This window comes from Oratosquilla oratoria, chromosome 8 (genome assembly GCF_046742065.1).
Source record: "Oratosquilla oratoria isolate Oo_2021 chromosome 8, ASM4674206v1, whole genome shotgun sequence".
Lineage (NCBI taxonomy): Eukaryota > Metazoa > Arthropoda > Malacostraca > Stomatopoda > Squillidae > Oratosquilla > Oratosquilla oratoria.
Window position 1 is genome coordinate 78,362,036 of NC_134784.1, and position 26,742 is coordinate 78,388,777.

Below are 26,742 nucleotides of genomic sequence, written 5' to 3' on the forward strand. Positions count from 1 at the left end.
GAACAAATAAGGAATTACCGATGAACAGGAAGCTTTGGTCAAAAATAAGAAAAAAATGCCTAACTCCACCCTGGGGCAAAGTTCTCAGTGACTCTCACCCTCTCCACCATCACTACTTCCTATCGCTACCATCCCTCTCAGACTGTTTTAGCAATTGGCTTGCAAAATAATTAAACAAACTTTTTTATTTTTTATCTAATGTCCCTATTGCAGAAAGAAGGGAAAAATATTTTGTATTCTGTTGATTCTAATGCAAAATTCGTATATCATGGTAAAATATTCAGGGCACCTTTGACCTTTTTTTATTATAATTATTTTGTCAGCCTTGTGGTTGGCATGTCCAGGTTAGAGTTACTGCCCTCCCCCTAAATGTGCCACCATAGGGTATATGCCCCCCACCCCCACTCTCCCCCATGTGAGGACCCTGTGACTAACACAGCTGAGAACCTGTATAGATACAACTTGTCAGGAATTTTAAGAGGTTGAGAAAGAATACCTAACAAATGCACATATGGGAAGTAATGTGCAACCGGCTAAATATGATAAAGCGAAAGGTTTCCCAACACGTGGTAAGAAAAGGGGAGGAACATCCCTTACTCCTCCCTCTCCCACTCAGGACATCCCTATCTCAAACAAATTTAAAATAATTTCATTAGACACTTCCAGTGTGGAATATCGGGGATAATATGTTCAGTTATTTAAAGGATTTCTTGTCTCATCGTTATCTTAAAGTCAGAGTGCGCTCTTCTTTCTCTTCTGCATATCTTCAAGAGGAAGGGATTCCCCAAGGAAGTGTTCTAAGTCCTACACTCTTCAGCATAGCCATTAATAGTTTATTAGAACAAGTTCCTGCTGGAGTTCATGGATTGGCTTATGCTAATGACCTTGCTATTTTATGCAGCAGATCGACAACATTAGAAACAGGCCAAAAGATTCAAGAGATTATTAACTTAGTAACAGCATGGACTAATTTCAGGGGCTTCAGATTCTTTGCTGAAAAAACAAAAGCCATTAGGTTCTCTAGACTGAGACGCAAGGAAGAGATACCAATATTATTCTGAGAGGGTGTTATATTACCATATGAAGACCAAAGGTTGACATTCACTCATCACATAAATGAGGTCATATGCACTGTTAAACAGCGACTTAATATACTAATGGTAGTGTCTCGTTTCAACTGGGGAGGAGATTGTATAACTCTAATAAGGCTTTACCAAGCATTGTGCCATAGCAAAATCGATTACGGATGTCAAGTTTATGGATTGGCATATAAAACTTTATTAAAGAAGCTTGATGTAGTCCACAATATGGCTTTGCGGATTTGTTCGGGAGCTTGTAGACCTTCTCCAGAGGATAACTTGTATGTGGACACAGGAATTCCTCCCCTATATATTCACAGGGAGGAATTAAGCCTTAGATATATATCTCGTGTTGTCAAAACTTTTATATATATGTAAAGCAGCCGGTAGACAGAGCTCCAACAAAAAGTACTCTGCCAAAACCTTTAGAAGCGAGATGTGAAGTTGGGGCAGAGGAGGTAGGACTTGTTCCTGTTACAGTTGCTGAGATTATGCCTCCCAAATTCCCTCCTTGGAACCGAAGTCCCACTGTAATCTGTCCTATTTTTTCAGAACACTTATCAGTACATGCCGATTCAGTTTTTATTTATACAGATGTATCAAAATCCCAAGATGGTGTTGGTTGTGCTGTTGTATCTGATAGCACATTTTTAAAGAGGAAGTTGCTTTATTTTAGCTCTGTTTTTACTGCTGAACTGCTGGCAGTCGGCAACGCCCTCAAATTTGTTTTTAATTTTGTTCCATGTAATAAGAACGTAATTTTTACAGACTCTGAGCATTTTATCCGCTCTAAATAAATTGTTGCCTCATCACTATTTAGTCCAAGAAATACAGGACTGGTTAATTCTTATTAACAACCGGAAAAAATAAAAGTGAACTTTTGCTAGGTGCCGTCCCATATGGGTATCGCTGGAAATGAACAGGCCGATGTTGCAGCCAAAGCCGCTACTAGGCTCAGCCATATAACAGACACAAAAATCCCACTTACAGACTTCAAACAAGTAATTCATAGTTATACAATGGAGAAGTGGCAAGAACCATGGACAAGGCTGGATGGTACTGTAGTTACAAATTAAAAGAGATTCACCCCTTGGTGAGACCTTGAAGTCTCATTCTTTGGACAGAATATCAGGTATTGTTTTAACAAGATTAAGAATTGGCCATTCCTATATTACCCATAATTTTTTCAAGGAAGTGGAGCAAGAAAGGCTGGCCCCCCAATGCCCCACCTACCAAGTTGTTTTTACAATTAAACACATTTTAACTCGGTGCCCTGCATACTCTAATAAGCGCAGGGCAAACTTCTAAACAAATTTATCTCAAAGAAATTTTAGGGGAAGAGGCTCATGTAAAGAATGTTTTAAAGTTTTCAAAAGACATTAATTTATTTTATGAAATTTAAAATAGTGTATATGATTGCTTGTGAGTGTATCTTGTTTTGATGTGTTTTTGTGAGTGGTTATGGTTTTTACCATTTTACTTGAAATTTTATATTTTCATATATGATAGACATGCACTGAATGGCCTACTGGCTCCGGCGCTTGGCCTTCAAGCCAAAAATTTCATAAATCAATCAACCTACCCTCACATATTATAATTGAAAATGGAAATTTCTGTGCACCCTTTCAAGTGGAAGACATTGTAGTGCTTTAATTGCTTTGTTTGGCCATCCATCATCAGTCTGCAATTGAGAACAACTCTATGCTGTGTGCTCTTCTCCTGCTCATGGTAAATGCACAGCCACACCCATACATAAATTTATAAATACACCTCTATTTTACATATATAGATATATACATAAGAATACATACAAAATGAAAATAAGATTTGCTGTGTCTTGCTACGTTGCTTCTGACCCATATTGGGAGAGGGATGACTCGACAGAATTTTGCTGGTTCTTACTGCATTGCTCCTGACCTATCACAAGTACCACAAATATATATATATATATATATATATATATATATATATATATATATATATAATTGCTGTGTCTTGCTATATTGCTTCTAACCCATCATAGCCACAGAGAATAGGGGTTGCTGTGTCTTGCTGCATTGCTTCTGACCCAGGATAGAGGTGAAAGAGAGAAATGACCCGATAAGCACTTATATTTTTTCTCACGCATGGTACTTTTGAAAACAACCGTACGTGCAGGGTGGCTTGTTACACACCCTACGGGTCATCTTCCTCTTACTGTCGCGGTAACAAAAAACACCTGCGGTATTTGCTCCTCTCTATCTGCATGACTGCATAGGAAGTGTTTCCAAGCAATCTTGAGGGACAGGCCATGGCAGATGGGCGGCCTCGCTGGTTACAGGGCTTCAGAAGCCCGACAAAAAGTGCTTGAATGAGTGACCCGCTGTTTTCTGTTACTAATCCAAACTCTAATCCATTCTAACACTTTTCCTCCTATGCCATGGGCTTTGATTTTATTTAGTAGTCTCTGGTGTGGCACCTTGTCGAACGCTTTGCTAAAGTCAAGGTAAATAACATCGTAATTATCATTGTTATCTGACGCCCTATATACTTTAGTGTAAAAGGATAGAAGATTAGTAACACATGACTTACCCTTGGAGAAACCATGCTGTGAATCACGAATCAAATTATGTCTTTCGATATGTTCTCTGAGTCTAGTTACTATTACTGATTCAAGCATTTTTTGTCGGGCGTCTGGAGCCCTGTAACCAGCAAGGCCGCCCATCTGCCATGCCCTGTCCCTCAAGACTGCTTGGAAAAACTTCCTATGCAGTCACGCAGATAGAGGGGAGCAAATACCGCAGGTGTTTTTCGTTACCGCGACAGTAAGAGGAAGATGACCCGTAGGGTGTGCAACAAGCCACTCTGCACGTACGGTTGTTTTCCAAAGTACCACCCGTGAGAAAAAATATAAGTGCTTATCGGGTCATCTCTCTCTTTCACCTCTATCCTGGGTCAGAAGCAACGCAGCAAGACACAGCACCCCCTATTCCCTGTGGCTATGATGGGTTAGAAGCAATACAGCAAGACACGGCAATTTTATATATATTTTTGTGGTACTTGTGATAGGTCAGGAGCAATGCAGTTAGAACCAGCAAAATTCTGTCGAATTATCCCTCTCCCGATCTGGGTCAGAAGCAACGTAGCAAGACATAGCACATCTTATTTTCATTTTGTATGAATTTTTATGTATATATTTACACATGTAAAATAGAGATGTATTTATAAAATTATTATATAAAGGTGTTGGTATTGTTTTGTTACTTTCCCAAAAACTTACAAAAAATACATCTGAGCATCATACAGTTCCTGCTGTATCATATATTCGCTCCTTTCCAAATTTTGGCGGAAAAAAAGAGGACAGGGCATACTTTGAACTCTCGTAGAAAATCGACTCATTTTCAGTATCTAATGATTGAGAAAAAAATTGACACAGCCCGAAGGGATTTCTCCCCGTCTTCTTTTCTGCATGAGGGGACGGAGAGGGGTGGTCGCCGATTTTATGAAGCGCCCTTGCTGTGGATGTGCTGTGTCTTGCAACACTGCTTCTGACCCAGGGCAGTGAACAGGATGCAGGGATGACCCGTCATCCAGGAGGTACCAAGATAAGAGGGAGGGAGGAGAGTGGAGGGGAGTGGAATATATAGGAAATGGAATGGATGGGAGTGGTTTCTATACCTTTTTCTTTTTGGCTATCCCCCGTGTAAGGGGGAAAAAGCCTTTAGTATGTAATGATTTTAGCAAGGGCTAACATGGACAACATGAAAGGATTTCGGTGGCTCCATGACTACAGAGGTAAAATTGTACTTATAAAACACTTTTCAATAAGTACATTTTTTATATTTTATTAACAAACTGAAGAAAGTGCATACTTCAAGGTCTTATAGAAAAACTACTCATTTTCAGTATCTAATAGCAAGGGCCCAACATTGATATGGAAACTTTTCTTCGTCTCTCTTGACTACAGAGGGAAAACTATAGTTTATGACAGATAGTGAAAAAGTAAAAAGTATAAATTAATAAATTTGATCAAACAAAACGAAAATTCATAAAACACCAAAATTGACGTTTGTCCTCACGCAGCCATGCTGAATCAGGAAATCGGTTGTAAGGGCCGACACTAGGCCTAACATATCCTGTTTCGTATCCGCCGGACGTACCTTTTCCCTTAAAAATCCTTGGTGGGTTTCCGGTTATTTTGGCCACTTTCTGCAATTGGTTCACTACTTCGCCTACAGGTCTATGGCCACGAGGCCTACTGTGGATATTACTTGGAGACTACTCAGGCCAAAGGTGCGTGCGCTAGAGGTAAAAATGAATAGATAAAAAAAAAAAAAAAAAACTCCAGCCAGAGCCTCAACTTTGGCTAGGCCCCACGCACATTCCCTTGGGTACAAATTCATCGCATGTACCTCACATTGCTCTGTGTATGGCTCTGCCCCTCTGGGGAAGATTGAGCCAAATCGCCAGCACCTTTGGCCTGAGTGGTCTCCAAGTGATGCCCGCAGGCGTCTCGTGGCCACCTGTGGGTGAGATAGTGGCCCAATCGGAGCCAGTGGCCAAAATGACCTGAAAATCTCGTAGGAATTTTTGAGGGGAATGGTCAGCTCGGCCAATTTAGCCCAATCTCGCCACATAGGAACAGAGCCGTGCACAGATAACTGCGAGGAACCTGGACCCAAGGGGGTTATTTGTAGGGCTCTCCGTCAAAGTTAAGGCTCTAGCTGGATTTTCGTTTTTCCGTCTCTAGCACTCGGACCTTTGGCCTGAATGGTCTCTTAGGTGATATCCGCAGAGGGTCCTGTGGCCCAAGACCTGTGGGTCAGATAGTGGCCCAGTCAGAGCCTGTAACAAAAATGACCGGAAAATCTCACAGGTACCCATGGATTATTAAGCGAAATGGTCAGGTCGACGATTTTGCCAATCTTGCCCCAGAGGGAGAGAGAGGCGTGCATAGAGCACTGAGGTGCAGGTGAAGAACGTGGGCCACAGGGCGTGTGCATGTGGCCCAGCTAAATTTGTGGTTCTGGCTGGATTTTCGCCTTCCCGCACCTTTGGCCTGAGTGATCTCCAAGTGATATCCACAGTAGGCCTCTTGGATGAGATAGTGGCCCAGTCGAAGCCATTGGCCAAAATGACTGGAAAATCTCGCAGTGGGCATACGGATTTTTGGACGAAATGGCAAAATTGATTCGATTTGGCCCAATCTGGCCCCAGGGAGAGAGCCATGCACAGATGACTGTGAGGTACATGTGAGGAACTTAGACTCAATGACGTGTGCGTGGGGACTAGCCAAAAATTTGACCCTAGCTGGATTTTTGCCTTTCCGCCCCTAGCGCTTAGACCTTTGTCCTGATTGGTCTAAAAGTGATATCTGTAAGAGGCCTTTGTGGATCTGGACCTGTAGGTGAGATAGTGGTCCAATATGAGCCAGTGGACAAAATAATTGGAAAATCTTGTAGGGTATCCATTTTATTGATTTATTTACTTGTTTATTTTCTATTTTGTCTTATTCATATATATATATATATATATATATATATATATATAATTTATTTTTGAGGGAATTGAACAGGTCGGCCAATTTGGCCCAATCTTGCCCTAGAGTGGGAGAGACATGCATAGAGCACTGTGAGGTACATGTGAGTAACCTGCGTGTGCGAGGGACCTAGACAAAGTTGAGGCACTGGCTGGATTTTTTATTTTATTTCTCTCTAGCGCCCGCACCTTTGGCCCGAGTGATCTCCAAGCGATATCCGGAGTAGGCCTCGTGGCCCTTGATCTGTGGGTGACATAGTGGCTCAATCGGAACCAGTGGCCGAAATGACCCGAAAATCTCACAGGTACCCATGCATTTTTGAGCGAAATGGTCAGGTCGGCCGATTTGGCCCAATCTTGCCCCAGTGGAAGACAGCTGTGCACGAAGCTCTGGTTGGGATTTTGTCTTTCTGCCTCTAGCGTCCGCACCTTTAGCCTGAGTGGTCTACAAATGATATCCTCGGGAAGCCTAGTGGCCCTCAACCTGTGGGTAAGATAGTAGCCTAATCGGAGCCAGTGGCCAAAATGACCTTAAAATCTCGCATAGACTTTTCAGCGAAATGGTCGGATCGGACGATTTGGCCAAATCTTGCCCCAGAAGAGGAAAGACGTACATAGACCACTGTGAGGTACTTGTGAAGAACATGTACCCAAGGGCGTGTCCATGGGGGCCCAGCCAAATTTGAGGCTGACTGGATTTTTACATTTCCGCCTCTAACGCCCACACCTTTGGCCTGATATCCACAGTAGCCCTCATAGCCCTCGACCTGTGGGTGAGGTAGTGGCCCCATCGATGCTAGTAGCAAAAATTAATAGAAAATCTCATACACGGATTTTTAGGGAATTGATCAGTTCGGCTGATTTGGCCCAATCTTGCCTTAGAGGGAGAGAACCGTACAAAGATCCCTGTTAGGTACACGTGAGGAACCTGCACCCAAGGGTGTGTGGGAGGGGCCCAGCCAAAGATGAGGTTCTGGCTGGATTTTTGCTTTTCCCCCCTCCAACGCCCGAACCATTGGCCTGAGTGGTCTGCAGCCGATATCCTCAGGAACCTATTGGCTATCGACATGTGGGTGAAATAGTGGCCAACGGTGCGGGTGCTAGAGGCGGAGAGGCTAAAATCCAGCCTGAGCCTTAAATTTGGCTGAGCCCCACGCACACGCCCTTGGGTCCAGGTTCTTCGCATGTATCTCAGTGCTCTGTGCACGGCTCTCTCTGGGGCAAGATTGGGCCAAATCCGCCGACCTGATTATTTACCTTAAAAATCCTTTACAGCGACTGGCTCCGATTGGGGCGCTATCTTATCCACAGGTCGAGGGCCACGCGGTCTCCTGTGTACATCACTTGGAAACCACTCAGGCCAAAAGTGCGGGTGCTAGAGGTGGTAAGGCAAAAATCTAGCTAGAGCCCCAACTTTATCTGGGCCCAGTCAAATTTGGATTTGAGTGGATTTATGCCTTAACGCCTCTAGCACCTCCACCTTTGGTTTGAGTGGTCCCCTTGTAATATCCGAAGGAGGCCTCATGGGCCTTGACCTGTGGGTGATATAGTAGTCCAATCGGAGCCAGTAGCCAAATGATTGGAAAATATCACAGGCTTTCTATGGATTTTTGAGCAAAATTATAGGTCGGCCGATTTGGCCCAATCCTTACCCAGAGGGAAAATACCATGCACAAAGAACTGAAGTAGATGTGAGAAACCTGGACCCAAGGGCGTGTGCATAGGGTTCAGCCAAAGTTGAGGCTCTGGATGGATTTTTGCATTTCCGCCTCTGGCGCCCGCTCCTTTGACCGTAGTTGTCTCCAGGTGATATCCGCAGTTGGCTTCGTGGCCCTCGACCTGAGGTTGAGATAGTGCCCCAATCGCACTGGCCAAAATGACCGGAAAATCTCATCCATAAATTTTTATCGAGATGGTCAGCTTAGTTGATTTGGCCCAATCCTTCCCCAGAAGGAGAGAGACGTGCACAGAGCACTGTGAGGTACATGTGAAGAATATGGAGCGAAGGGAGTGTACGTGGGGCCTGTCCTAATTTGAGCTATAGCTGGATTTTTTCCTTTCTCCCCTATCGTTTGCACTTTTAGCCTGAGTGGCGTACAACTAATATTCGCAGGAGGCCTCGTGGCCGTGGATCTCTGGGTGATATAGTAGCCCAATCGGATTAATTATTAAGCAAAATGGTCAGGTCGGTTGATTTGGCCCAATCTTGCCCCCAGAGGGGGAAAACCGTGCATAGAGCATCGTGGGGTACATGTGAGGAACCTGTACACAAGGGTGTGTGCGTGGGGCCCAGCCAAATTTTAGGTTCCGCCTTTAGCGCCCCCATTTCTGGCCTGAGTGATTTCCAAGTGATATCCACAGGAGGCCTCGTCACCCTCTACGTGTTGGTGAGATAGTGGTCCAATCGGAACCAGGGGCCAAAATAACAGGAAAACTTCAGATTGATTTATGAGCAAAATGGTCTTGTCGGCCGATTTGGCCCAATCTCGCTTTAGAGGATGAGAACCATGCACAGAACACTGAAGACATGTGAGGGACTTGAACCCAAGGCGTGTGGGTGGGGACTCTGGTTGGATTTTTTACTTTTCGTGGGAGCTGGAGGCGGAAGGGCAAAAAATCCAGTCAGCCTCAACTTTGGCTGGGCCACGCACACGCCATTAGGTCCAGGTTTCTCACATGTACCTCATATGTTCTATGGACGGTTCTTTCCCTCTGGGGCAATACTGGGCCAAACCGGCCGACTTGACCAATTTGCTAAAAACTCCGACATTTTCTGGTCAATTTGGCCACAAGCTGCGATTGGGCAACTATCTGACCCACAGGTCGAGGGCCACGAGGCCTCCTATGGATATCACATGGAGACCACTCAAGCCAGTGCGGGCGCTAGAGGCGGAAAGGCAAATTTCAGCAAACGTGTGGTCCTTGTGGGTGAGATGGCCAATTTGGGCCAAGCTTGAAAAATCTTGCCAAATAGAAAGAGAAACGTAGAATAAGTGCTACAGTTTTTCTATGCTAATAATTCTGATACCTGGTGAATAAAAAGCCCATTTAGAGAGTTAAGACCAGAACAACACTGGTAGGCATCCCAGTTCAAAAACCCATAATGACAACAACGGATTTTAGCTCTTCAGTTTTTTTTCAGGATTTTCTCTTCAGTTTTTTTTTTTCAGGATTTTCTCTCGAGTAAATCCCACTAAGAATGTGTGTGCGCTTGCGCTTGCTGTGTAGTGTAGATTTTTGACACAGTTCACAAGAGGTGTTTTAGCTCTTCAGGTTTTGTCAGGATTTTTTCTCGAGTAAATCCCACTAAGAATGTGTGTGTGTGAGCGCGCTTGCTGTGTAGTGTAGATTTTTGACACAGTTCACAAGAAGTGTTTTAGATCTTCAGGTTTTGTCAGGATTTTCTATCGAGTAAATCCCACTAAGAATGTGTGTGTGTGAGCGCGCTTGCTGTGTGTAGATTTTTGACACAGTTTAAAATAGGTTGTTAAAAAACAAGTCAAATCCTTTTCTTTATTTAAGGCGAGGTGGCCCCGCTGACAGTTCTCTTGTATACAATAATAAAAATAATAATAATAATGATAATTGCAATCATGAAAAAATATGATGAAATAATTGTATCGCCCAGTTATAATGTACTATGTAAGTACGAAAGAGGTGAGTTTTGCTACAACACACATGTTCAATGTACACCAGTTACTTCGCCCACTTTATTCACTTGTCCAACTCTGATACAACCTTTCTTAACATCGCCTGCATCAGATGCTGCTAATATATTCCTTCATAGAATCTCATAGAGATATAAAACTGCATATTAGTCTATTCTCGTGAGTAAAATTCGGTAGCCAAGTTCAGGAGCACTATTCCTGCTAGGCTGGACGAGCGATCATAAAGTCCGTTTTATCAAGGCAAATCGTGAACTGTTTATAACAAATGCTTATGTCCAAGCCTTGTGGGAATAATATTGGGTGGCTATTAGCAAGTTAACGTACATCTCCGATTCGACACAATCACTACACTTTGGATCGGAATGCGATGTGAGAACTGCACGATCTTGGAGGAAGTTGTGCCTTTACGTCGTCCCGCGCAGTCGAGCGAGCTGGTATGAGGAGGGTAGGGGTTGGAGGTGTGGTGGGAGGCGACACGCAAACACGATTACTAAGCTCCTAGTGTTATGTTCATCACCACGGACGGTTATCATCGGAAGGTTGTTCAAGCTTGTGTCACACTATAACACTCATTCCTTTTCCTTCTATTTTATCTTTTAACTATACTTTCTCTTTATCGCCAAGTTTGTCTTTATGCACGTAACTGCAAACCGACCAACGAAACACAAGTCAGTCGTAAGCTATCTGCCGTTTCGTATTAAGCTTATTTCAATTCTACACACACTTTTTCGTGCTTTCTGTTTTCCTTAATTAGAAAAAAAAAGACCGGTCCAGCCTTATCATAATGGAAACTGCTCCGGGTAAGACACACACACACACACACACACACACACACACACACACACACACACACACACACACACACACACACACACACACACACACACACACGTGTATATATATATATGTGTGTGTGTATGTATATGTATATATATATATGTGTGTGTATGTAATATATATATATATATATATATATATATATATATATATATATATATGTATAACTCTGAATGGGTACCAGTGATTAGAGATACATTTTAACAACCACAATGCACTTTAATTCTAAGCCATCAAAGGCCAGCATGCTGAAATTGAAATGTGGTACTGCCCAGGACTCGAACACGGCATCCTCATGACAAGTGCAGCAGTAACTTACCAAATCTCTCTTGATAGCTTAGTTGGTAAGTCACTGCCGCACTTGTCATGAGGATGCCGGGTTCGAGTCCTGGTCAGTACCACATTTCAATATCAGCATGTTGGCCTTTGGTGGCTTAGAATTTAAGTGCATTGTGGTTGTTAAAATGTATATATATATATATATATGTATATATATATATATATATATATGTGTGTGTGTGTGTGTCTGTGTAAATGTATATATATATATATATATGTATATATGTGTGTGTATGTGTGTATGTATTTATACATATATGTGTGTGTGTGTTTATATTATATTTGTGTATATATATATATATATATATATATATATATATATATATATATATAATACACACACACACACAATATATATTTATCTCCCCTCAATGCAGTCTAGTATTTTCCGTAACCGGTAAGTACAAAATCCTATTGACTATACACTCCCCAATAGGAATACAAAGCCCCTGTTCAGCAACAGTATACACAACACACAAACATACAATAATAATCGTTTATCCAGGAGCACTTTTTAGAAACACGAAATTGTGACCAGGTGCTTACCTCTCGCATTTGTTTACGCTGTTCCACCCACCCATCCACCTCCCCATGGACTTGTGTAGCAAAACCACCGGGAAAACACTTTAACAACACAGATTTTTCTTGAGGATGGGAAGAATGATGGACTTAAGACAAATGCACCTGATACACCCCCTCTGGACCTTTATAGATAAATCGTAGATCTAGAGGCAGTTACTCTCTCTAGAATCCGGAGAAAGGTTAGATGTGAGGCTTTGCGTTCCTCAGGCGTCACGTTTGGTTTTGTTTGTAATTCTAGGTTTCGTCTTTACCGTACAGTTGTACAAAAATATGCTATGACTAGTGATTGTGCTGGTGGAGGTGGTGTTGTTGTTGCTGTTGATGATGGTGTTTGAAAATTGTCAACTTTGTCGTCCAGAGGGTTGATATGCTCAAGTCCAATCTATAGCATAAACAATGTATAAGAAAACAAACAGAAAAAACTCGCCTCTTTCCTAGGTTCTTGATTCGAAGTACCGTAAGAGAAATGCGGTCATTTTTACATTTTTCTTTTGGAAAATGCTTTTAAACACAAGTGTTTTTAGATGTGTTGATTTAGGGCAATGGGCCGTGCGACCTCTGCCTATGCGTTCGCATTTATGACTTCAGCGCGGACCCCACCACCCACTAAGAATCGGACAAGCGAGCGTGAGGGTGTCTCGAAGCGAGCAACTCCACCGAACTCTGACGCACAAGGCCGTCGCGTTACTCGAAACCATTCCAACTTCTCTCTCACGGTAATCTTCTCTTCATGTGTGTAGGAGGGCGAGGAAAAGCAAGAGATAACAGACGATCAGGGATCTGGCGGGGAATACACAAATCGTCTCACACATTCCTTGTCTACTCTAACACTTTTTTGAATTCTTACAAAACATAATCTCTCATTCTTGGCACAAGCAACCAACAATGACCTCTATGGCAGAAGGCTGTAAAGTCTACTATACCGCGCCCTGATATGTTGTTTGCGCCAAGAGGGACTCAATGACTACAACGACTTTTTTTTTTCCTACAGTTAACACATGAAAAATTCCATACAAGTGTGGTAAAACCAAAACAATAAAGGAGAAACAAGTGCAGCTGAAACAAAGCATAGGCTAATCAGAATAATAATAATAATAATGCTCTAATTTATCACATGATTATAATGTTATGAGGAAAACTGCTACGCAAATAAGCACCAATCTCTTAGAACCACTTAACACAATATCAACAAAGTTTAAATATTGCCTCTTACACGTTTGCTAAGCATATGTACTAGTATTGTTTCCTAGACCTCTCAGCATATTGCACCCAATCTAGGCACACACAGCTTCAGTATCTAAAATGTCATCAATGCTACAATTGTCTTCCCATAATTATTTATCACGTTTTTACTACGTCAGGTTTGCTATTGGTTGACTGAGGTGATCGCTGGAGGGACATACAGGTATCCCTGTATCTGTTTCACCTCCATCATATGCAACATTTCCTGTGTAGTAATATAGTATATATATGTATATATAAACTCCCAACATTAGAGTATCACCTAATCGTAATCATTTTGGAGTTATGGATAATCTGTTTATGACAATTTGTTTGCAAAGGCTAATCATGGACTTGAGAAACTGCATGATTTTGATTTTGATTATTTTAAGAATTTACTTTCGGTGGATAATATATATATTCTGGTGTGATAATGGAAACCCTAATCAATATATATTTACGCAAACACTCTTCATATATTAGAAATTCTGCTGTGTCAGAGAAATACCGATTGAAATACCTTTTAGATACTAGATACGTCATAGAAAATACCGATCGAAATTCGTAAAAAGTAATTTAAAATATTTCACAAGCGGGTTATTATCTTTCAATGGCGTTCCAAAGATGACAAATATTGCCTGGACGGTCTAGTGTGGCCTCAAGCTCAGGTCACACAAAACACCATCAGGTGCCAGGGACTACGGGCCGCATCCAAGGTCACCGACTGTCCTGTAGGCGCCCCGAAGACTTCAGGTTCCAAGAGCTAGAGGGGTTGACTTTGAATGACGTTTTCATGACGTCACATGTGAGGTCATTGGTCTGTGGTGTTCTTTGTATATGACGTCATTCTCCCTATAGGAGATCAAAGGATAGAAACGCCATGCAGAGTCATGTTAATCAACTCTTGGAGCTCTTTGAGACGTCGTCGGAGGCCGCGGATTCAGACACACACCTTAGACACAGCCCTCAAGACGATTGGGTTCTTTATTATATACTTCAGCCCAATAGTGTAAACCTCAGATATGGCAGGTGTCGTAATAATTATTTTGGGTGATAAAAGATCTACGTGATGAGAATGACCATTTACCCTCTTTTTTCATATTTATATAAATTCTGAGAAGCCAATGTCACTGTCGATGATTACACCGTGTGTAGGTCACCAACAGTTTGATACTTCGTTGGAAAGGAAATAACCAGTCACTGCGGACACGCGAAATGACGGAAACAGAAGTGAAGAGTAGGAAATGCGAGATTAATAAGAACCAATGTAAAGACCTTAAACCCCACTATAACGTCACTGGAATAAGTGACGTCACAAGAACGACACTAGACGTCGTTATTCTCTTCGCTCCAAGAATTGGTTCTGTGTAATATCAATGATATATACAGTTGTGATAAGAAGAGTGATTCCAAACTAGCTAGGGAAAAATAAAATTATTTCTAGCCATACAAAAAACATGAAAATCATAACAGTGGGATACTCGTAATATTGGGGAAACAATAGTACAAACATAATAAAGTGATGATGACGGTGTCAATTATATCAATGATGACAACAATGGATGCCCAGGATGCTGATATAATATACACGAGTGAAAAATAAGTGTTATTTTTTCTTTAGTTCATTAAGATACGGGCTGTTGCGTACTCGCTGCAGACAGAGGAAGGTCTATATATTTATAATATATATATATATTTATATATGTATATTGCAGAGAATGGGAAGGAGCTATCAGCCCTTCGCTCGGTCCACGCTCTCAAGTGTTCGTCACTCATCAAATGTCCTGGACGCCATTTTGTTTCTCAGGAACCGTTAAAAAACGTCCTGCTTGAGAGTCAGCGTTTTATTCTTTCGACCGTTTCGAGAATTTCTTTGAGACTGTCGAGCAGACACTTTATTTTGGACTGCAGGGTTATAGGAACAGCCTTACGAGTCTTCTAGAATACGTACGGTCTCTGGTCTACCACTCGATCGTTTCTGTCTTTTTTTGCTGTTGTAGTCGTTAGTGAAATAAGAGAGTATTTCCGCTCGCTGGAGGGTTTTTCGGGTGCACTGTTAATTGGCGGGAGTGAAGACTGGGGCGGGGCGAGGGGGGGGTCGGCGGCGGGAACATATATAGAATAAGTGTATTATTACGTTGCTCACAACAAACAAGAAAAAGTACAGTGATACACTTAGAGTATGTGACGACCACCAGCAGTACTTTGACCCAATGGAATGTACAACAGAAGAAATATTGAAGACACTCCTTCATGTAAGAGAAATACAAAAGGTTATTATTATTATTGTTATTATAATTATCATTATAATAATTATTATTTATTTATTTATTATTATTATTATACTATTTGGCTCTATATACACCAAGGAGTGCTCCAGCCACAACATAGCTTGCACTTGGCCGTAGCAGCTTGTCCAGCAAAGCCTATACCTACTGCAAATATGGCACACTTTAGCCAAGTATCACAAAGTCAGATTTATTCTCCGTTTGGGGGAGAGATTGTTCGTGTGTACAAGTCTCTATGAAATACCCTGTTTTGTACAGTGTGTACATGTTCACAGCGCTACACTATACATGGTTTATGTACAGCGGGGTGAGGGGATATTAATGTCCCCCTTCCCCGTGGCGGATCACGAGTGGGAGGTTCGGCGACTTCGCCTTCGCCGCCGGCTGGAGTCCTGCCGGAACGCTACGTTGGTCGGGTCGTCAGCGAGGAGTGGGTATTTCTTGATGGAGTGAAGATCCACCGCGTGGTAGCCGTCCACTTTCCCCTCCTGCAGGAGTTGGGCGCGCTCCTCCGGCGTCCATTCGTGCGTCGTCTGGGCGCCGCGCTCCACTAGATGACGCTCCGCCTCCCATGCGCGTTCGACGGCGCGTTTGTGCGCGTGGCGGAGCAAGCGGTGGCGCACGACGGCCGGGTCGGCGCCGTAGACAATGACGAGGGAGGCAGTAGCTCCCGTGACTCGGACTTCGGGGTGCTCATATCCATCGTGGAGAGTCACGTTAAAGAGCCCCGACAACCTCTGCAGCTGTTCAATGTCGTCCTGACGCGCCGCAGAGTCCTTCACGAGGTAGAGCGTGTCGTGGCGGTGGTGAGTCAGAGTTACATCGAGTAAAGATGAACCGTTGAGGACGTCCCTAGCGACGCCCTGCACCACCGAATTGTCCCTCACGGGCACAAGGGTGACCAAGGCTTGGCCGTTGACCCTGGACACGAGGACCCCTGGGCCCAGGATGGGCGGTTTGGCGGAGAATTTGCCCAGAGCGGACCATCCGGGCACGGGCGAGCCCGGGGTTTCTAGTCTCACCCTGGAGTCGGGCAAGAGTGAAAGTCGGGAGAACTGTTTGAGGACGCCACCCGTCGAGCAGGAGAGCCCAGAGATGACGGCAAGGGCGGGTTTCAGCTGCGTGGTGTAAAGTCCTCCCGCCTGTGTCTCAAGTGTTTCGTCGTGGTACGTGGATCCCAACATGCGCTTCATATCCACGCCGTACAGCTTCAACCAACTATTGAGGTCTGAAAAAAATAAATAAAACTTGCATATACACTTAACCAAATGTTGTAACGTCTCCCGTCGGCATTCTTTACCAATGTTACCATGATAACACTGCTATGCCCAAATGAAAATCTTTGGATCAGTCTTATCAGCAATGAAATATAATGAAAAAACAGCCCAGCTGGAGGCCTGCTGACAAAACAAAAAAAAAAACAAAAAAAGAGAGAGAGAGAGAGAGAGAGAGGACTAGTTACCTGTGTAGTGATAATCTTCATGGCGTTCTGGATTGACAGGATCATTGTCGTGGAAGCGGTGGAGATAGACGGATGCCACGTGGTCAGCCGTCCACGTGACCTTGTCATACCGCGGTGCCATCCAATGGGCATGAACAGGATCGTAAGTGTGAAGTCCGAAAATGATGAAACCCGTCGTGGGGTCCCGAAGACCACCCTGGAAGTCCACGTGGAGCACAAGGTCGGGTTTCGTGTCTTTCAGCGTAGTGCCCCAGGGCGTTCGTTCCATTTCCTTGATCAAGGAGCCGTAGGAATCGAAGACCGCCAGAGGAGTACCCATGTGATCAGTAGAGATCCAGTAACGCATGTTCTCTGTCTGGAGAGCGAGGAGATGACCACGTTCGTCGTAGAGGAGGTCGTGAGTAATGCCCTTGCTCGGATAGTGCACGTGGGTCACGAGCTCGGGCCGTCTTAGGTCGGTGTAGAAGAACTGTGTCACGTTGCCCTGATCGTCCTCGAGGACAGTGAGGCGCCCGCGCTGGTCGTGGCGGAACCAGACGCGGTACTGCCCCTGTTGCCACGCCGATCGAACGTTTCCTCGTGGGGAGTACGTCAGGTGTACCTATCGGAAGGGGTTAAGTGCATTAGGACAGTGTTCCTTAAACCTGGGTTACTAGCACCTTCGGGGGGAGGGGGGAGCTGAAATGAATTTATGGGTGAGTCCTGGAAAAAATCTGTTCTCTGTAGTTATGTAGCAGCTATAGTCCCTGTAGCCATATGTTAAGAGTGCTACACTTCCTACCACATCTGTTTTCCACACTCCTTTTGCTAGCCTTTCTTCACTCATTCTTTTCATATACCTAAACCATCTCTGAATTCTTTGATCAACCCAATCTGCCAGTTTTCTCTTCACCCCTGCTCTCCATATGACCTCTACATTTCTCATTCTATACATCATTGTAACCCCCCCCCCAACATAGTTCTTAAACAATTTCAAGTACATTTAGACAGTCTGATATCAAAATCCATTACTCCTGGTCTCTCTCGTAGAAGAACCACGGCCTTCAGGTAACCGGCACCAGCCTTTGGGTGTGTCCACAAGTCACTCAAGGGAGATATATTGTGTTGTCTATGGATCGTTAGTGTGGGGCACTGCAATATGAGGTATTCTGTGTCTTCTGTGTGGTGAATCTTTGTCCAGGCCTATTCTGTACTGATGCTGTTTCAATATTGGATAGTGTCGTGAGCGCAACTGGGCCAGTGTGATTCTTACTATATAACATAAGAACATAAGAATGAAGGAGACTACAAGAGACCAGAAGGTATGTGGGAGTTTTCTGTGGTGCTAATCTATGGGGGTTATTAGAGGAACACTGAGTTTGGTGGTCGGTTTTGAAGGGCTTGTCTAGTGAACCGATTATGTATGTGTTTTAGTGTATATGTTTTGTGTGGGGTAGTAGACTGTAAATGTTTGAGCAGAATGCTGGTTTTTTTTCTGTTGGTGGTGTATGTGAGATGTAGTGTGATGGGAATGTAGTGTCGAGGATTCTGGCGTAGAATTGTTTGTCATTTTCATGTGGTGTTTTATGTGGAGTATTGTTATTTGATGAGAGCAGGTAAGGCACCTGGGTTAGATGGGTGTCATGTGGAATATCTAAAACAGGGAGGTACAGTGATGGTGGACTGGTTGGTGAGGTTATTTAATGTTTGTTTGAGACAGGGTAGAGTGCCGGAGGGCTGGAGGAGTGCATGTATAGTTCCGCTTTTTAAGAGAAAAGGGGACAAGTGAGTAGTATTTTCAGAGGGATAAGTTTGAATGTAGTTGAAAAGGCTTGAATGAGAGGATTAGGAGAGGAACAGGGGGAGTAATTGGTGAGGAACAGTGTGGGTTTAGGACAGGTAGGGCTTGCATGGATCAGATTTTTGTGGTAAGGCAGATATGTGAGAAAGTTTTAGGAAAAGGTAAGGATGTTTTTTTATGCCTTTATGGATTTGGAAAAGGCTTCTGACAGGGTAGATAGGATGACACTGTGGGACATACAGTATTGCAGATATATGGGATAGAAGGAAAGATGTTAAATGCAGTCCAGTGTTTTTACGAGAGTAGTAGAGCCTTTGTTAGAATTAGAAATGGGGAGAGCGAGTGGTTTGAGGTAAAAATGGGACTTTGTCAGGGATGTCATGTCACCATGGTTGTTCAATTTATACATGGATAGGATAGTGCGAGAGGTAAACGCAAGGGTAATGGGCCAGGGATTGGAGATGGTTAAAGAAAATGGAGAGAAATGGGAGATAAGCCAGTTGTTGTTTGCTGACGACACTATGCTTGTAGCAGGATCAAAGGGATTAAGGAAATTAGTGACAGAGTCTAGGAAGGTGTGTGAAAGAAGGAAGTTTAAGATAAATGTGGGTAAAGTGAGGTGATGAGATGTACAAGGGGAGAGGATGGCAGCAAATTGGAAGTGAGCATTAAGGGAGAAAGACTGGAGGAATTGGATAGCAAATACTTTGGGGCGAATGTGGCGTGAAAGGGAGGAGTGGAGGTGGAGGCAGAATGTAGATTGAGAGAAGCAAGTAAATGCCTTAGGGAGATTAAAAAGTGCAATGAGAAATACACACTTGGGATTGAATGCTAAGAGATTATATGAAGGAGGGATTGTGCTGGCAGCACTGTATGGGGGCAGAAACACGGACTATAAGAGAGGAAGAGATTGAATACGTTTAAGATGAAATGCCTGAGAAGTATAGTAAGGGTTACTAGGCTGAATGGAGTGAGAAACGAGGAGGTGAGGAGAGCGAGCGAGGGTGGAAAGGGAGTTGGGAGATGGGGTTGATGAAAGAGTATTGGGATGGTTTAGACTCATGGAAAGAATGAGTGAAGGAAGGTTAGTAAAAGAGGTGTGGAGGGCAGAGGTGAGGGTAGTGAGTATGAGGGGGCGACCAAGGATGAGATGGGTGGATGGGGTAATAGGGGGCATTGGGAAAAGGGGGATGTCTGTTGAGGAAGTAAAGGAGAAGACAGAAGATAGGAGTGAGTGGAGGATGGTTGCATATGGATGATGCAGTGGTGCTTGGAAGGGAGTGGGTGGGGGATGGGAGGTGAGGGAGTATGTGTGAATGATTTTTGACGCAGACCAAAGGGATTTCTTCCCGTCATCCCTTTTTCTGCATGAGGGCACGAAGGGGGGGGGGGTTCGCTGATTAAATGCTATGGATGTGCTATGTCTTGCTGCATTGCCTCTGACCCAGGGTAGTGTGCAAGGTGCAGGGATGACCCGTCATCCAGAAGGAGCCAAAAAGAGAAGGAGGGAGGGGTGGTGAATGGGAGTAGAGTATGTGGGGATGAAGTGGGTGGGAGTGGATTTATGCCTTTGACTTTGGCTACCCCCCCTTATAAGGGGGAAAAAGCCCTTGATAAACATATGTATTGTTATCTGAATGAACATGTACAATTGGCAGACTGGTAAGGTTCAATAAATCTAGTGAAAATAATAATTTCAGAGCTGTAACTAATAAAACATTGTGACTTAGATATATACATTACAAAGAAGATGTTTTCATAAATATATTAATGATATCCCACAGGGTTATCGAACTGAGGGTTGCATGACTTCTAATTCATGACTGAACGCCCTAAAGCAATAATGAAGCTTCGAAAGACTTGATTCCCTTACTGGGCTTCCTTCATCTACCCGAAACAAGCATGTATGTAATTCTCCTAATTGTAGGAAAATTGAACTCCGAGTCTACTAACCTCGCCTTGCCGCATGACGTAGCCTTCCGCCGAGTAGGTGTTGAGTTCAACGTCACCCCACCCGACGAGTCGGTCGGCCCCGTCGTAGGTTGCGGTCATTTCGCGGCCACCCTCCACAACGGCGATCATATTCCCGTTGGCGTCGTAGCGGAACTGCCACGATTCGTTCGCCTCTACGGCCTGTAGGTGTCCGTCCGGGGTGTAGCTGTAGTTCGCCACCAACTCTGTCGTTCCTGGGCCTCGCCACGTCTTCATGGAAGCGATTCGGCTGCGGACGTCGTACGAGTATTGAGACCGGTAGACGAGTCGTCCACGAAGCGTGAGGGCCGACTCGACAAGGCGACCGTGAGGGTCGTAACTCGCGACTCTGAGCATCGTCTTGCGGAGGTCCTGGACCACCGTCTTGTTGTGATAAGAAGTCGTTACCTTCAGGTCCTGGACGCTTTCCAAGGTCCCCAGAGTCATGTCGTACTTAACCTCGTAGTCCGGTCTCTCCTTGCCGTTGATCTCGACCTCGACTCGTCGAGGACGAGCGTTGCCGTCATACAGGAACCTGAATTTAGCGGAATCGAGACCCGAAGTCGTGTCGAACCTGAGGCGTTGCTCTTTGACCAGCCCGGCGTGGTACCGGTTCTCAGCCCGGAGCTCAAAGCCAAACTCCTTCACGACCACAGATCGAACGAGCCCCGTGTCCGGATGATACGTGTACTCGATGGACCCGTCACCGAACAACTGCTCGTGAAGTCTTCCATTCTCGTCGTAGTGGTAGAGGACCCGGCCCGTCTGGTGGGGCATGATGTGCGCCAGGATCCTTCCGTCGTCCGTGTAGTACAACTGGAAGGGATGTCGAGGCGCCACGGGGGTCGTGAAGATGAACTTGTTATGTAAGAGAGACGGCTGAAGGTGGAACTGGTACTTGTGTCCCCGAGGTGTTGTCACGGCCTCGAGGGCTCCTACGTCGTCATAGTCGAGGAGGTACTCACCGCCACCGGCAAGGGTGACTTTGTAAGGCTGCAATAGAGAGTTCAGTATTAACATTTTGAGAGTGGACATTGTAATATTTTATGAAAGAGTAAAAACAAACACATACACACACACACACACACACACACACACACACACACACATGAGCTCTGAGATCTATTCCGGGAGGGTAATGGCTGTCGATCACGAGTCTAACACGTGATCCAAGACCATGGTGAATCACACACACACACACACACACACAATTGAAGTTGTGTGTGTGTGTGTCAGTACACACGTGCGTTTGTCAGTCAGAGAGAAACTAACCTTAACAAAGTGTATATCCCTAAAGGAGTAGGTGATCTTGGCGCTGTCCGCGTAAGTAATACTCTCAAACCTTCCGGAACGGTCGTAAGTGTACTGTTCCCGCAGGTCTCCCCACTCCCACTGCTCCATGAGGCCGAAGCGGTTGTAGGCAAGAGCCACAGGACGGAAAGGCGGAGCCGGAGACCACTGTAGAGGGCGACCCAGTTTGTCGTAGGTCACGTTCAGGAGTGTTGCACCCACTTCGTTGACGACTGCTTCGGTTTCCGTCCAGGTGTCGTAGCGGAAGGTGAGGAGGTTCTCGCCGTTGACTCGCATTTTTCGACCAACCTGGGGAGAGAAAGACAAAGTGAAATAAACACACACACACGCGATAAAAGTAGGAGAAAACACAGCGGTGAGCTCATGGGAGTTAATTTCTCCGGACAGAAGTCCTGTCTCAGATTCCTGTAATATCTCAAACGTGTGAAAAATAAATTCTAACAAGCTCACTGCTGTTTTCTCCTATCCGTACCAATACATATAATGAATTACTTTCATACATCCACACATACAGCAGTGATCCTTTCCCCGTTGTAAGCGGAGTGGTCAAATCAAAACGCCCATCCACTTCATATATAATCAAAACCCATTTATCGCCCTCCCATCTCAACACCTCGTAGATGGAGGGTCATTTTTGTCTCCCACCACACCGTTGTAGCTGAAGAAATGTCTACTCCACGGTGTTCCAACTGTACATCTATCTATATCTATGTATCTATACATACATATATATATATATATATATATATATATATATATATATATATATACATATATACATACATACATATATACATGAGAGAAATTCGTTAGTAACAGCGACATCAATCCGATAATTTTTATGACAGTCGCATGCAGGATTCGAACCCACTGCTTTAGGCCATCGTAGTGGGTTAGGGTCTGTGAAGGTGATCTTATGGGTGGCCGAAAGTAGTGGGTTCGAATCCTGCATGCGACTGTCATAAAAATTATCGGGTATATATATATATATATATATATATATATATATATATATATTATGCTTTTCCCTTGTCAGAGAGGTAGCTAGCCAAGGCATACACCCACCCCATCCATATCATTCCCACCTGTTACCCATATGTTTCCCTTTCATATTAGCTTCTTGTGAATGAAGGGGGTCATCCCCGTCTCCCACCCACTGTCCGGGTCAGAAGCAATGCAGCAAGACAAAGCAATTGTATATATATGAGTAAAATGTGAGGAGGTTCTGTCATTCCCAACAGCACTCTATGAACTAAACAATCCTATTCATTTCATCATAGATATGGCAACAGCACATAACTGGCCTGACGCATCAAAGCACAACAAATATAGTCACGATACAGAACATAATCTTACACACTACCTTGAACTCGCTTTCTCCAATCACCTCTCAAAATCTGTTCATTAGTACCGCGAGTCCCTCGCAAGATATTCTGACAAGAAATGGAGTGTTTGATTAAACATAATCATGAAATCAAGTTCTCACCTGCAGCACCTCGCCCTGCCGTTCGTTCATATCCGCGAAGTACTTCCAATCGAAGCTGTTGACCAGTTCGTCGCCGATCTCTGTGCGTTGTCTGCCAGGCACCTTGAACGAGTGTGCCAAGATGTTGTCTCGAAGAAGTGTGTATGGGACGGTCTCGGTGGCGATGTGGTGTCCATAGGAAGACCTGGTGACTACGGAGCCGTCGGGAAGCTGTGCCGTTACACTGGAAGCCGCACCTATGAGGGGAGTTCGAATTGGCATTAAGAAATTGTGGCCCTACATAGTGGAGGCTTTCACCTAACGGATTATGTGCTTTTTCGATGAGTATTTCCTTATCTTCAGAAGATCGTTTCAACACTGAATAGAATCGGCCAGTATCCTTTAACTAGCACTAAGAGAACCACTGCAGCATAACCTAAGGGGTGCCAAAGATATGAATGAAATAGCCTGGTGGCACCCAGGATAAGAGAATATAGCCAACCCTCTTGCTGCGACATTAGGTTCATGCATTTCAACGGGTTCTAACAAACCATATTTGACCGTCCATAATTAAGCAAGTTATAGCCTTGACTGAACTGAAACACTTTGAGTCAAAACCTACTGGTTTTAAAACGCCTCTAGAGGATAACTGAGATCTTTAGGGGTTTCCCTCAGTTGAATAGAATTACCTAGAAGACAGCAATGCACATAAGGATCAAAGAACTAATAGAGGTGGGTTTAAACAATACAGTAATAACGTTCTGTACTCACCAATGGTCTTCGTGACGAGAGCTCCTTTGATGAGCATATCGACAGGGGCGCTGCCGTCCCGTGTCACTGTCACTCTCGCCCCCTTCACACTCAGATCGAAGCTGAGATCGATGATCTGTCCGGAGGGCGTGACGGCGTGTGTGAGTCGGCCGTACTCGTCGTAAGTGTAAACATGAGCTCGACCTGTCGAGTCCATGCGCGACCTGAGGAGCCCCGTCGGTCCATGGTAGGTCAGGGTGGCGTTATGCTCGTCCGGAGTCACAAGTTCTTCCAGGAGGCGCATGCGCGACATCCGGAGGCGGCTCTTCTGCTGCCGGGAGTTCTCGATCATGGTGACCTGTCCGGTGTAGTCCCGGAGGAAGGAAATCCTGTTTCCGGCGGCGTCCGTCACGGTCGAGAGTTTCCCGTTGCTTGTGTTGACGTTGTAGGAGAAGGTGTAGATCTTCCTGCCCGTGGGGATGTTCTTAGTCATGACGTGTATACCGAAGCGGTTGAAGACGTACATCTCCTGGGTCTCGGTCGAGTAGATCTCGTACATGCGCTGGTGGTTAGGCTGTGGGATGGACGAGGTCACAGACCGGATGCGGAGGTTCCCCTGGTCGAGAACGTGGACCACTCCGTCAGGAGTCACGGCTATCGAGGAGATGGTGGAGAAGAGCGCCGTCGCCGCGAGGACGTGGCTTTCGTCGAAGCACGGACAGTTCTCGTCATGGCAGTTGCACTTGGAGTCAGCGCCCGCGAAGTCCTTGATGTGTTCGTCCGTCTCGATCATCCGAATGCGGTTGATCCTCTCCGTGTCGCTCTCGGCGATGTATAGGACGCCGTTGGAGGCAAAAGCAAGGCTCTGCGGAGACCGTAAGGTTGTGTGGGCAGCGAGATCGTAAACAGCGTCATGGCCCAAGGGAGAACAATGCAGAGGACGTCCTGCGACGACTTTGATGCGGCCGTCGTGGGTCAAATGAAGAACGTGGTGGTCGTCCAGGAAGTAGAGGGAGTCGTCTACCGGGCTGATGGCGAGGGACGTTGGCCACCGGAGACTCACTTCGGAGACGGGCAGGGTGCCCTGGCAAGGCAGGGGTTTCCAATTCGCTCGATGGCGATGTGTTCCGATAAGGGTGTTGATGATTCCGTCTTCATCAACGGCTCGGATGTTAGTCCCGTCTGCGAAGTAGATCACTTCGTCCGTGGAGATGGCAATGCCTTTGGGGTACTGGAGCTTAGCGTCGCGTGCCAGGGACCCGTCGCCGCATCCAACTTCGTCCCCTGGAAGACACCGTTCGCCAGATCCGATATAGGCCATGTAGTTCTCTTCGGGGTTCTTGAAGTCATTGGGGTCGCGAACCTTCAGGATTTGATGGGCTTCGGGGTCGCTGATGTACACGTGCCCAGTCAGAGGACTCACGCCGAGGTGGTATCGGTAGGACACTCGGGTTTCACTGCAAATAGATGCTCAATGACAGGTCAAGAAAGAAATCAATCAATCATTACCTTGATTTTCAAGGCAATGATTGATGTAGAAGTATGAAGAAACAAGGTTAAAAGATTAGTTGTAAATATCAGTTACTGTAAAATGAAGAAACATGAAGATAAACAGAAAAAAGAGAAAAATAAGATAGACAAAAGTCAAATAGAAGACTTTCTCGTATTAATAAACAAAGTGAAATGACTAATTGTAAACATGACTTATAGTAAAAAAAATAATTATATAGTATGTATGTATATATGTATTTATACAATGGAAGAGTTTCCAATACTTGAGTTTAACGACGGTCCTGACAGTCTTGTCCGGCATGATGCGGCGAATAAGGTTGAAGTCGGCCACATAGAGGGACCCGTCGGGGGCGGGGGCGAGGGCGCCGGGCGTGATGAGCCTCTGGTTGCTGGCGGGTCCATCGCAGGTGTGACAGTTGACCTCCCGGTGACGCCCATCGCCCATCAAAGTCGTCAGGATGCGGGGCTTGTGCTTGAGGTACACGTTGCGGCCATCACCCTTCTGCAGGATGCCTGAAGGAAGAGGAAGTCATACGTCACCAAAACAAACAAACAAACAAACAAACAAACAAACACACACACACACACACACACACACACACACACACACACACACACACACACACACACACACACACACACACACACACACACACACACACACACACACACACACACACACACGTCTCTCAATGCAACACTCGCCAACCGCCACCGCCACTTGTGTGGACGTTTGTGCCAAAGACATAAACCCACTTAGGGTGTTGGCCCAGGACATAAAACGTCACCGAAACCGGAGGTGGGTTTATGTCCTGGGTTCAAACGTCCTCACAAGTCGCGGTTGGCGAGTATTGCATTAGAAGACCTATGTGTGTGTGCGGTAGACGAATGGCTTCTCCATGGACTGAAGACCTATTTAGGAAGAGGGTCTGCCTCTTACTTGAAGAGAATTCTCTGGAG

At 44.9% G+C, this 26,742-nt stretch overlaps 1 protein-coding gene and 1 long non-coding RNA gene across 8 annotated transcripts in view; one reads left to right on the forward strand and one right to left on the reverse strand.

The window, feature by feature from the left end:
- LOC143027848 (uncharacterized) overlaps nt 1-26,742 on the forward strand; it is a 93,380-nt gene that overhangs the window by 6,146 nt on the left and 60,492 nt on the right. The gene's annotated exons all lie outside the window — the stretch shown is intronic.
- LOC143027847 (teneurin-m-like) overlaps nt 14,326-26,742 on the reverse strand; it is a 1,035,709-nt gene continuing 1,023,292 nt past the window's right edge. For all 5 annotated transcript variants that reach the window (XM_076189526.1, XM_076189527.1, XM_076189524.1 and 2 more), the window contains 7 exons: nt 26,046-26,295; nt 24,292-25,727; nt 23,542-23,777; nt 22,017-22,343; nt 20,727-21,737; nt 16,994-17,594; nt 14,326-16,759 (listed from right to left, as the gene is read on the reverse strand). In XM_076189526.1, the coding sequence (XP_076045641.1) occupies nt 15,876-16,759; nt 16,994-17,594; nt 20,727-21,737; nt 22,017-22,343; nt 23,542-23,777; nt 24,292-25,727; nt 26,046-26,295 (4,745 nt within the window). In that variant the 3' untranslated portion in view covers nt 14,326-15,875. The remainder of the gene's footprint in view (nt 16,760-16,993; nt 17,595-20,726; nt 21,738-22,016; nt 22,344-23,541; nt 23,778-24,291; nt 25,728-26,045; nt 26,296-26,742) is intronic.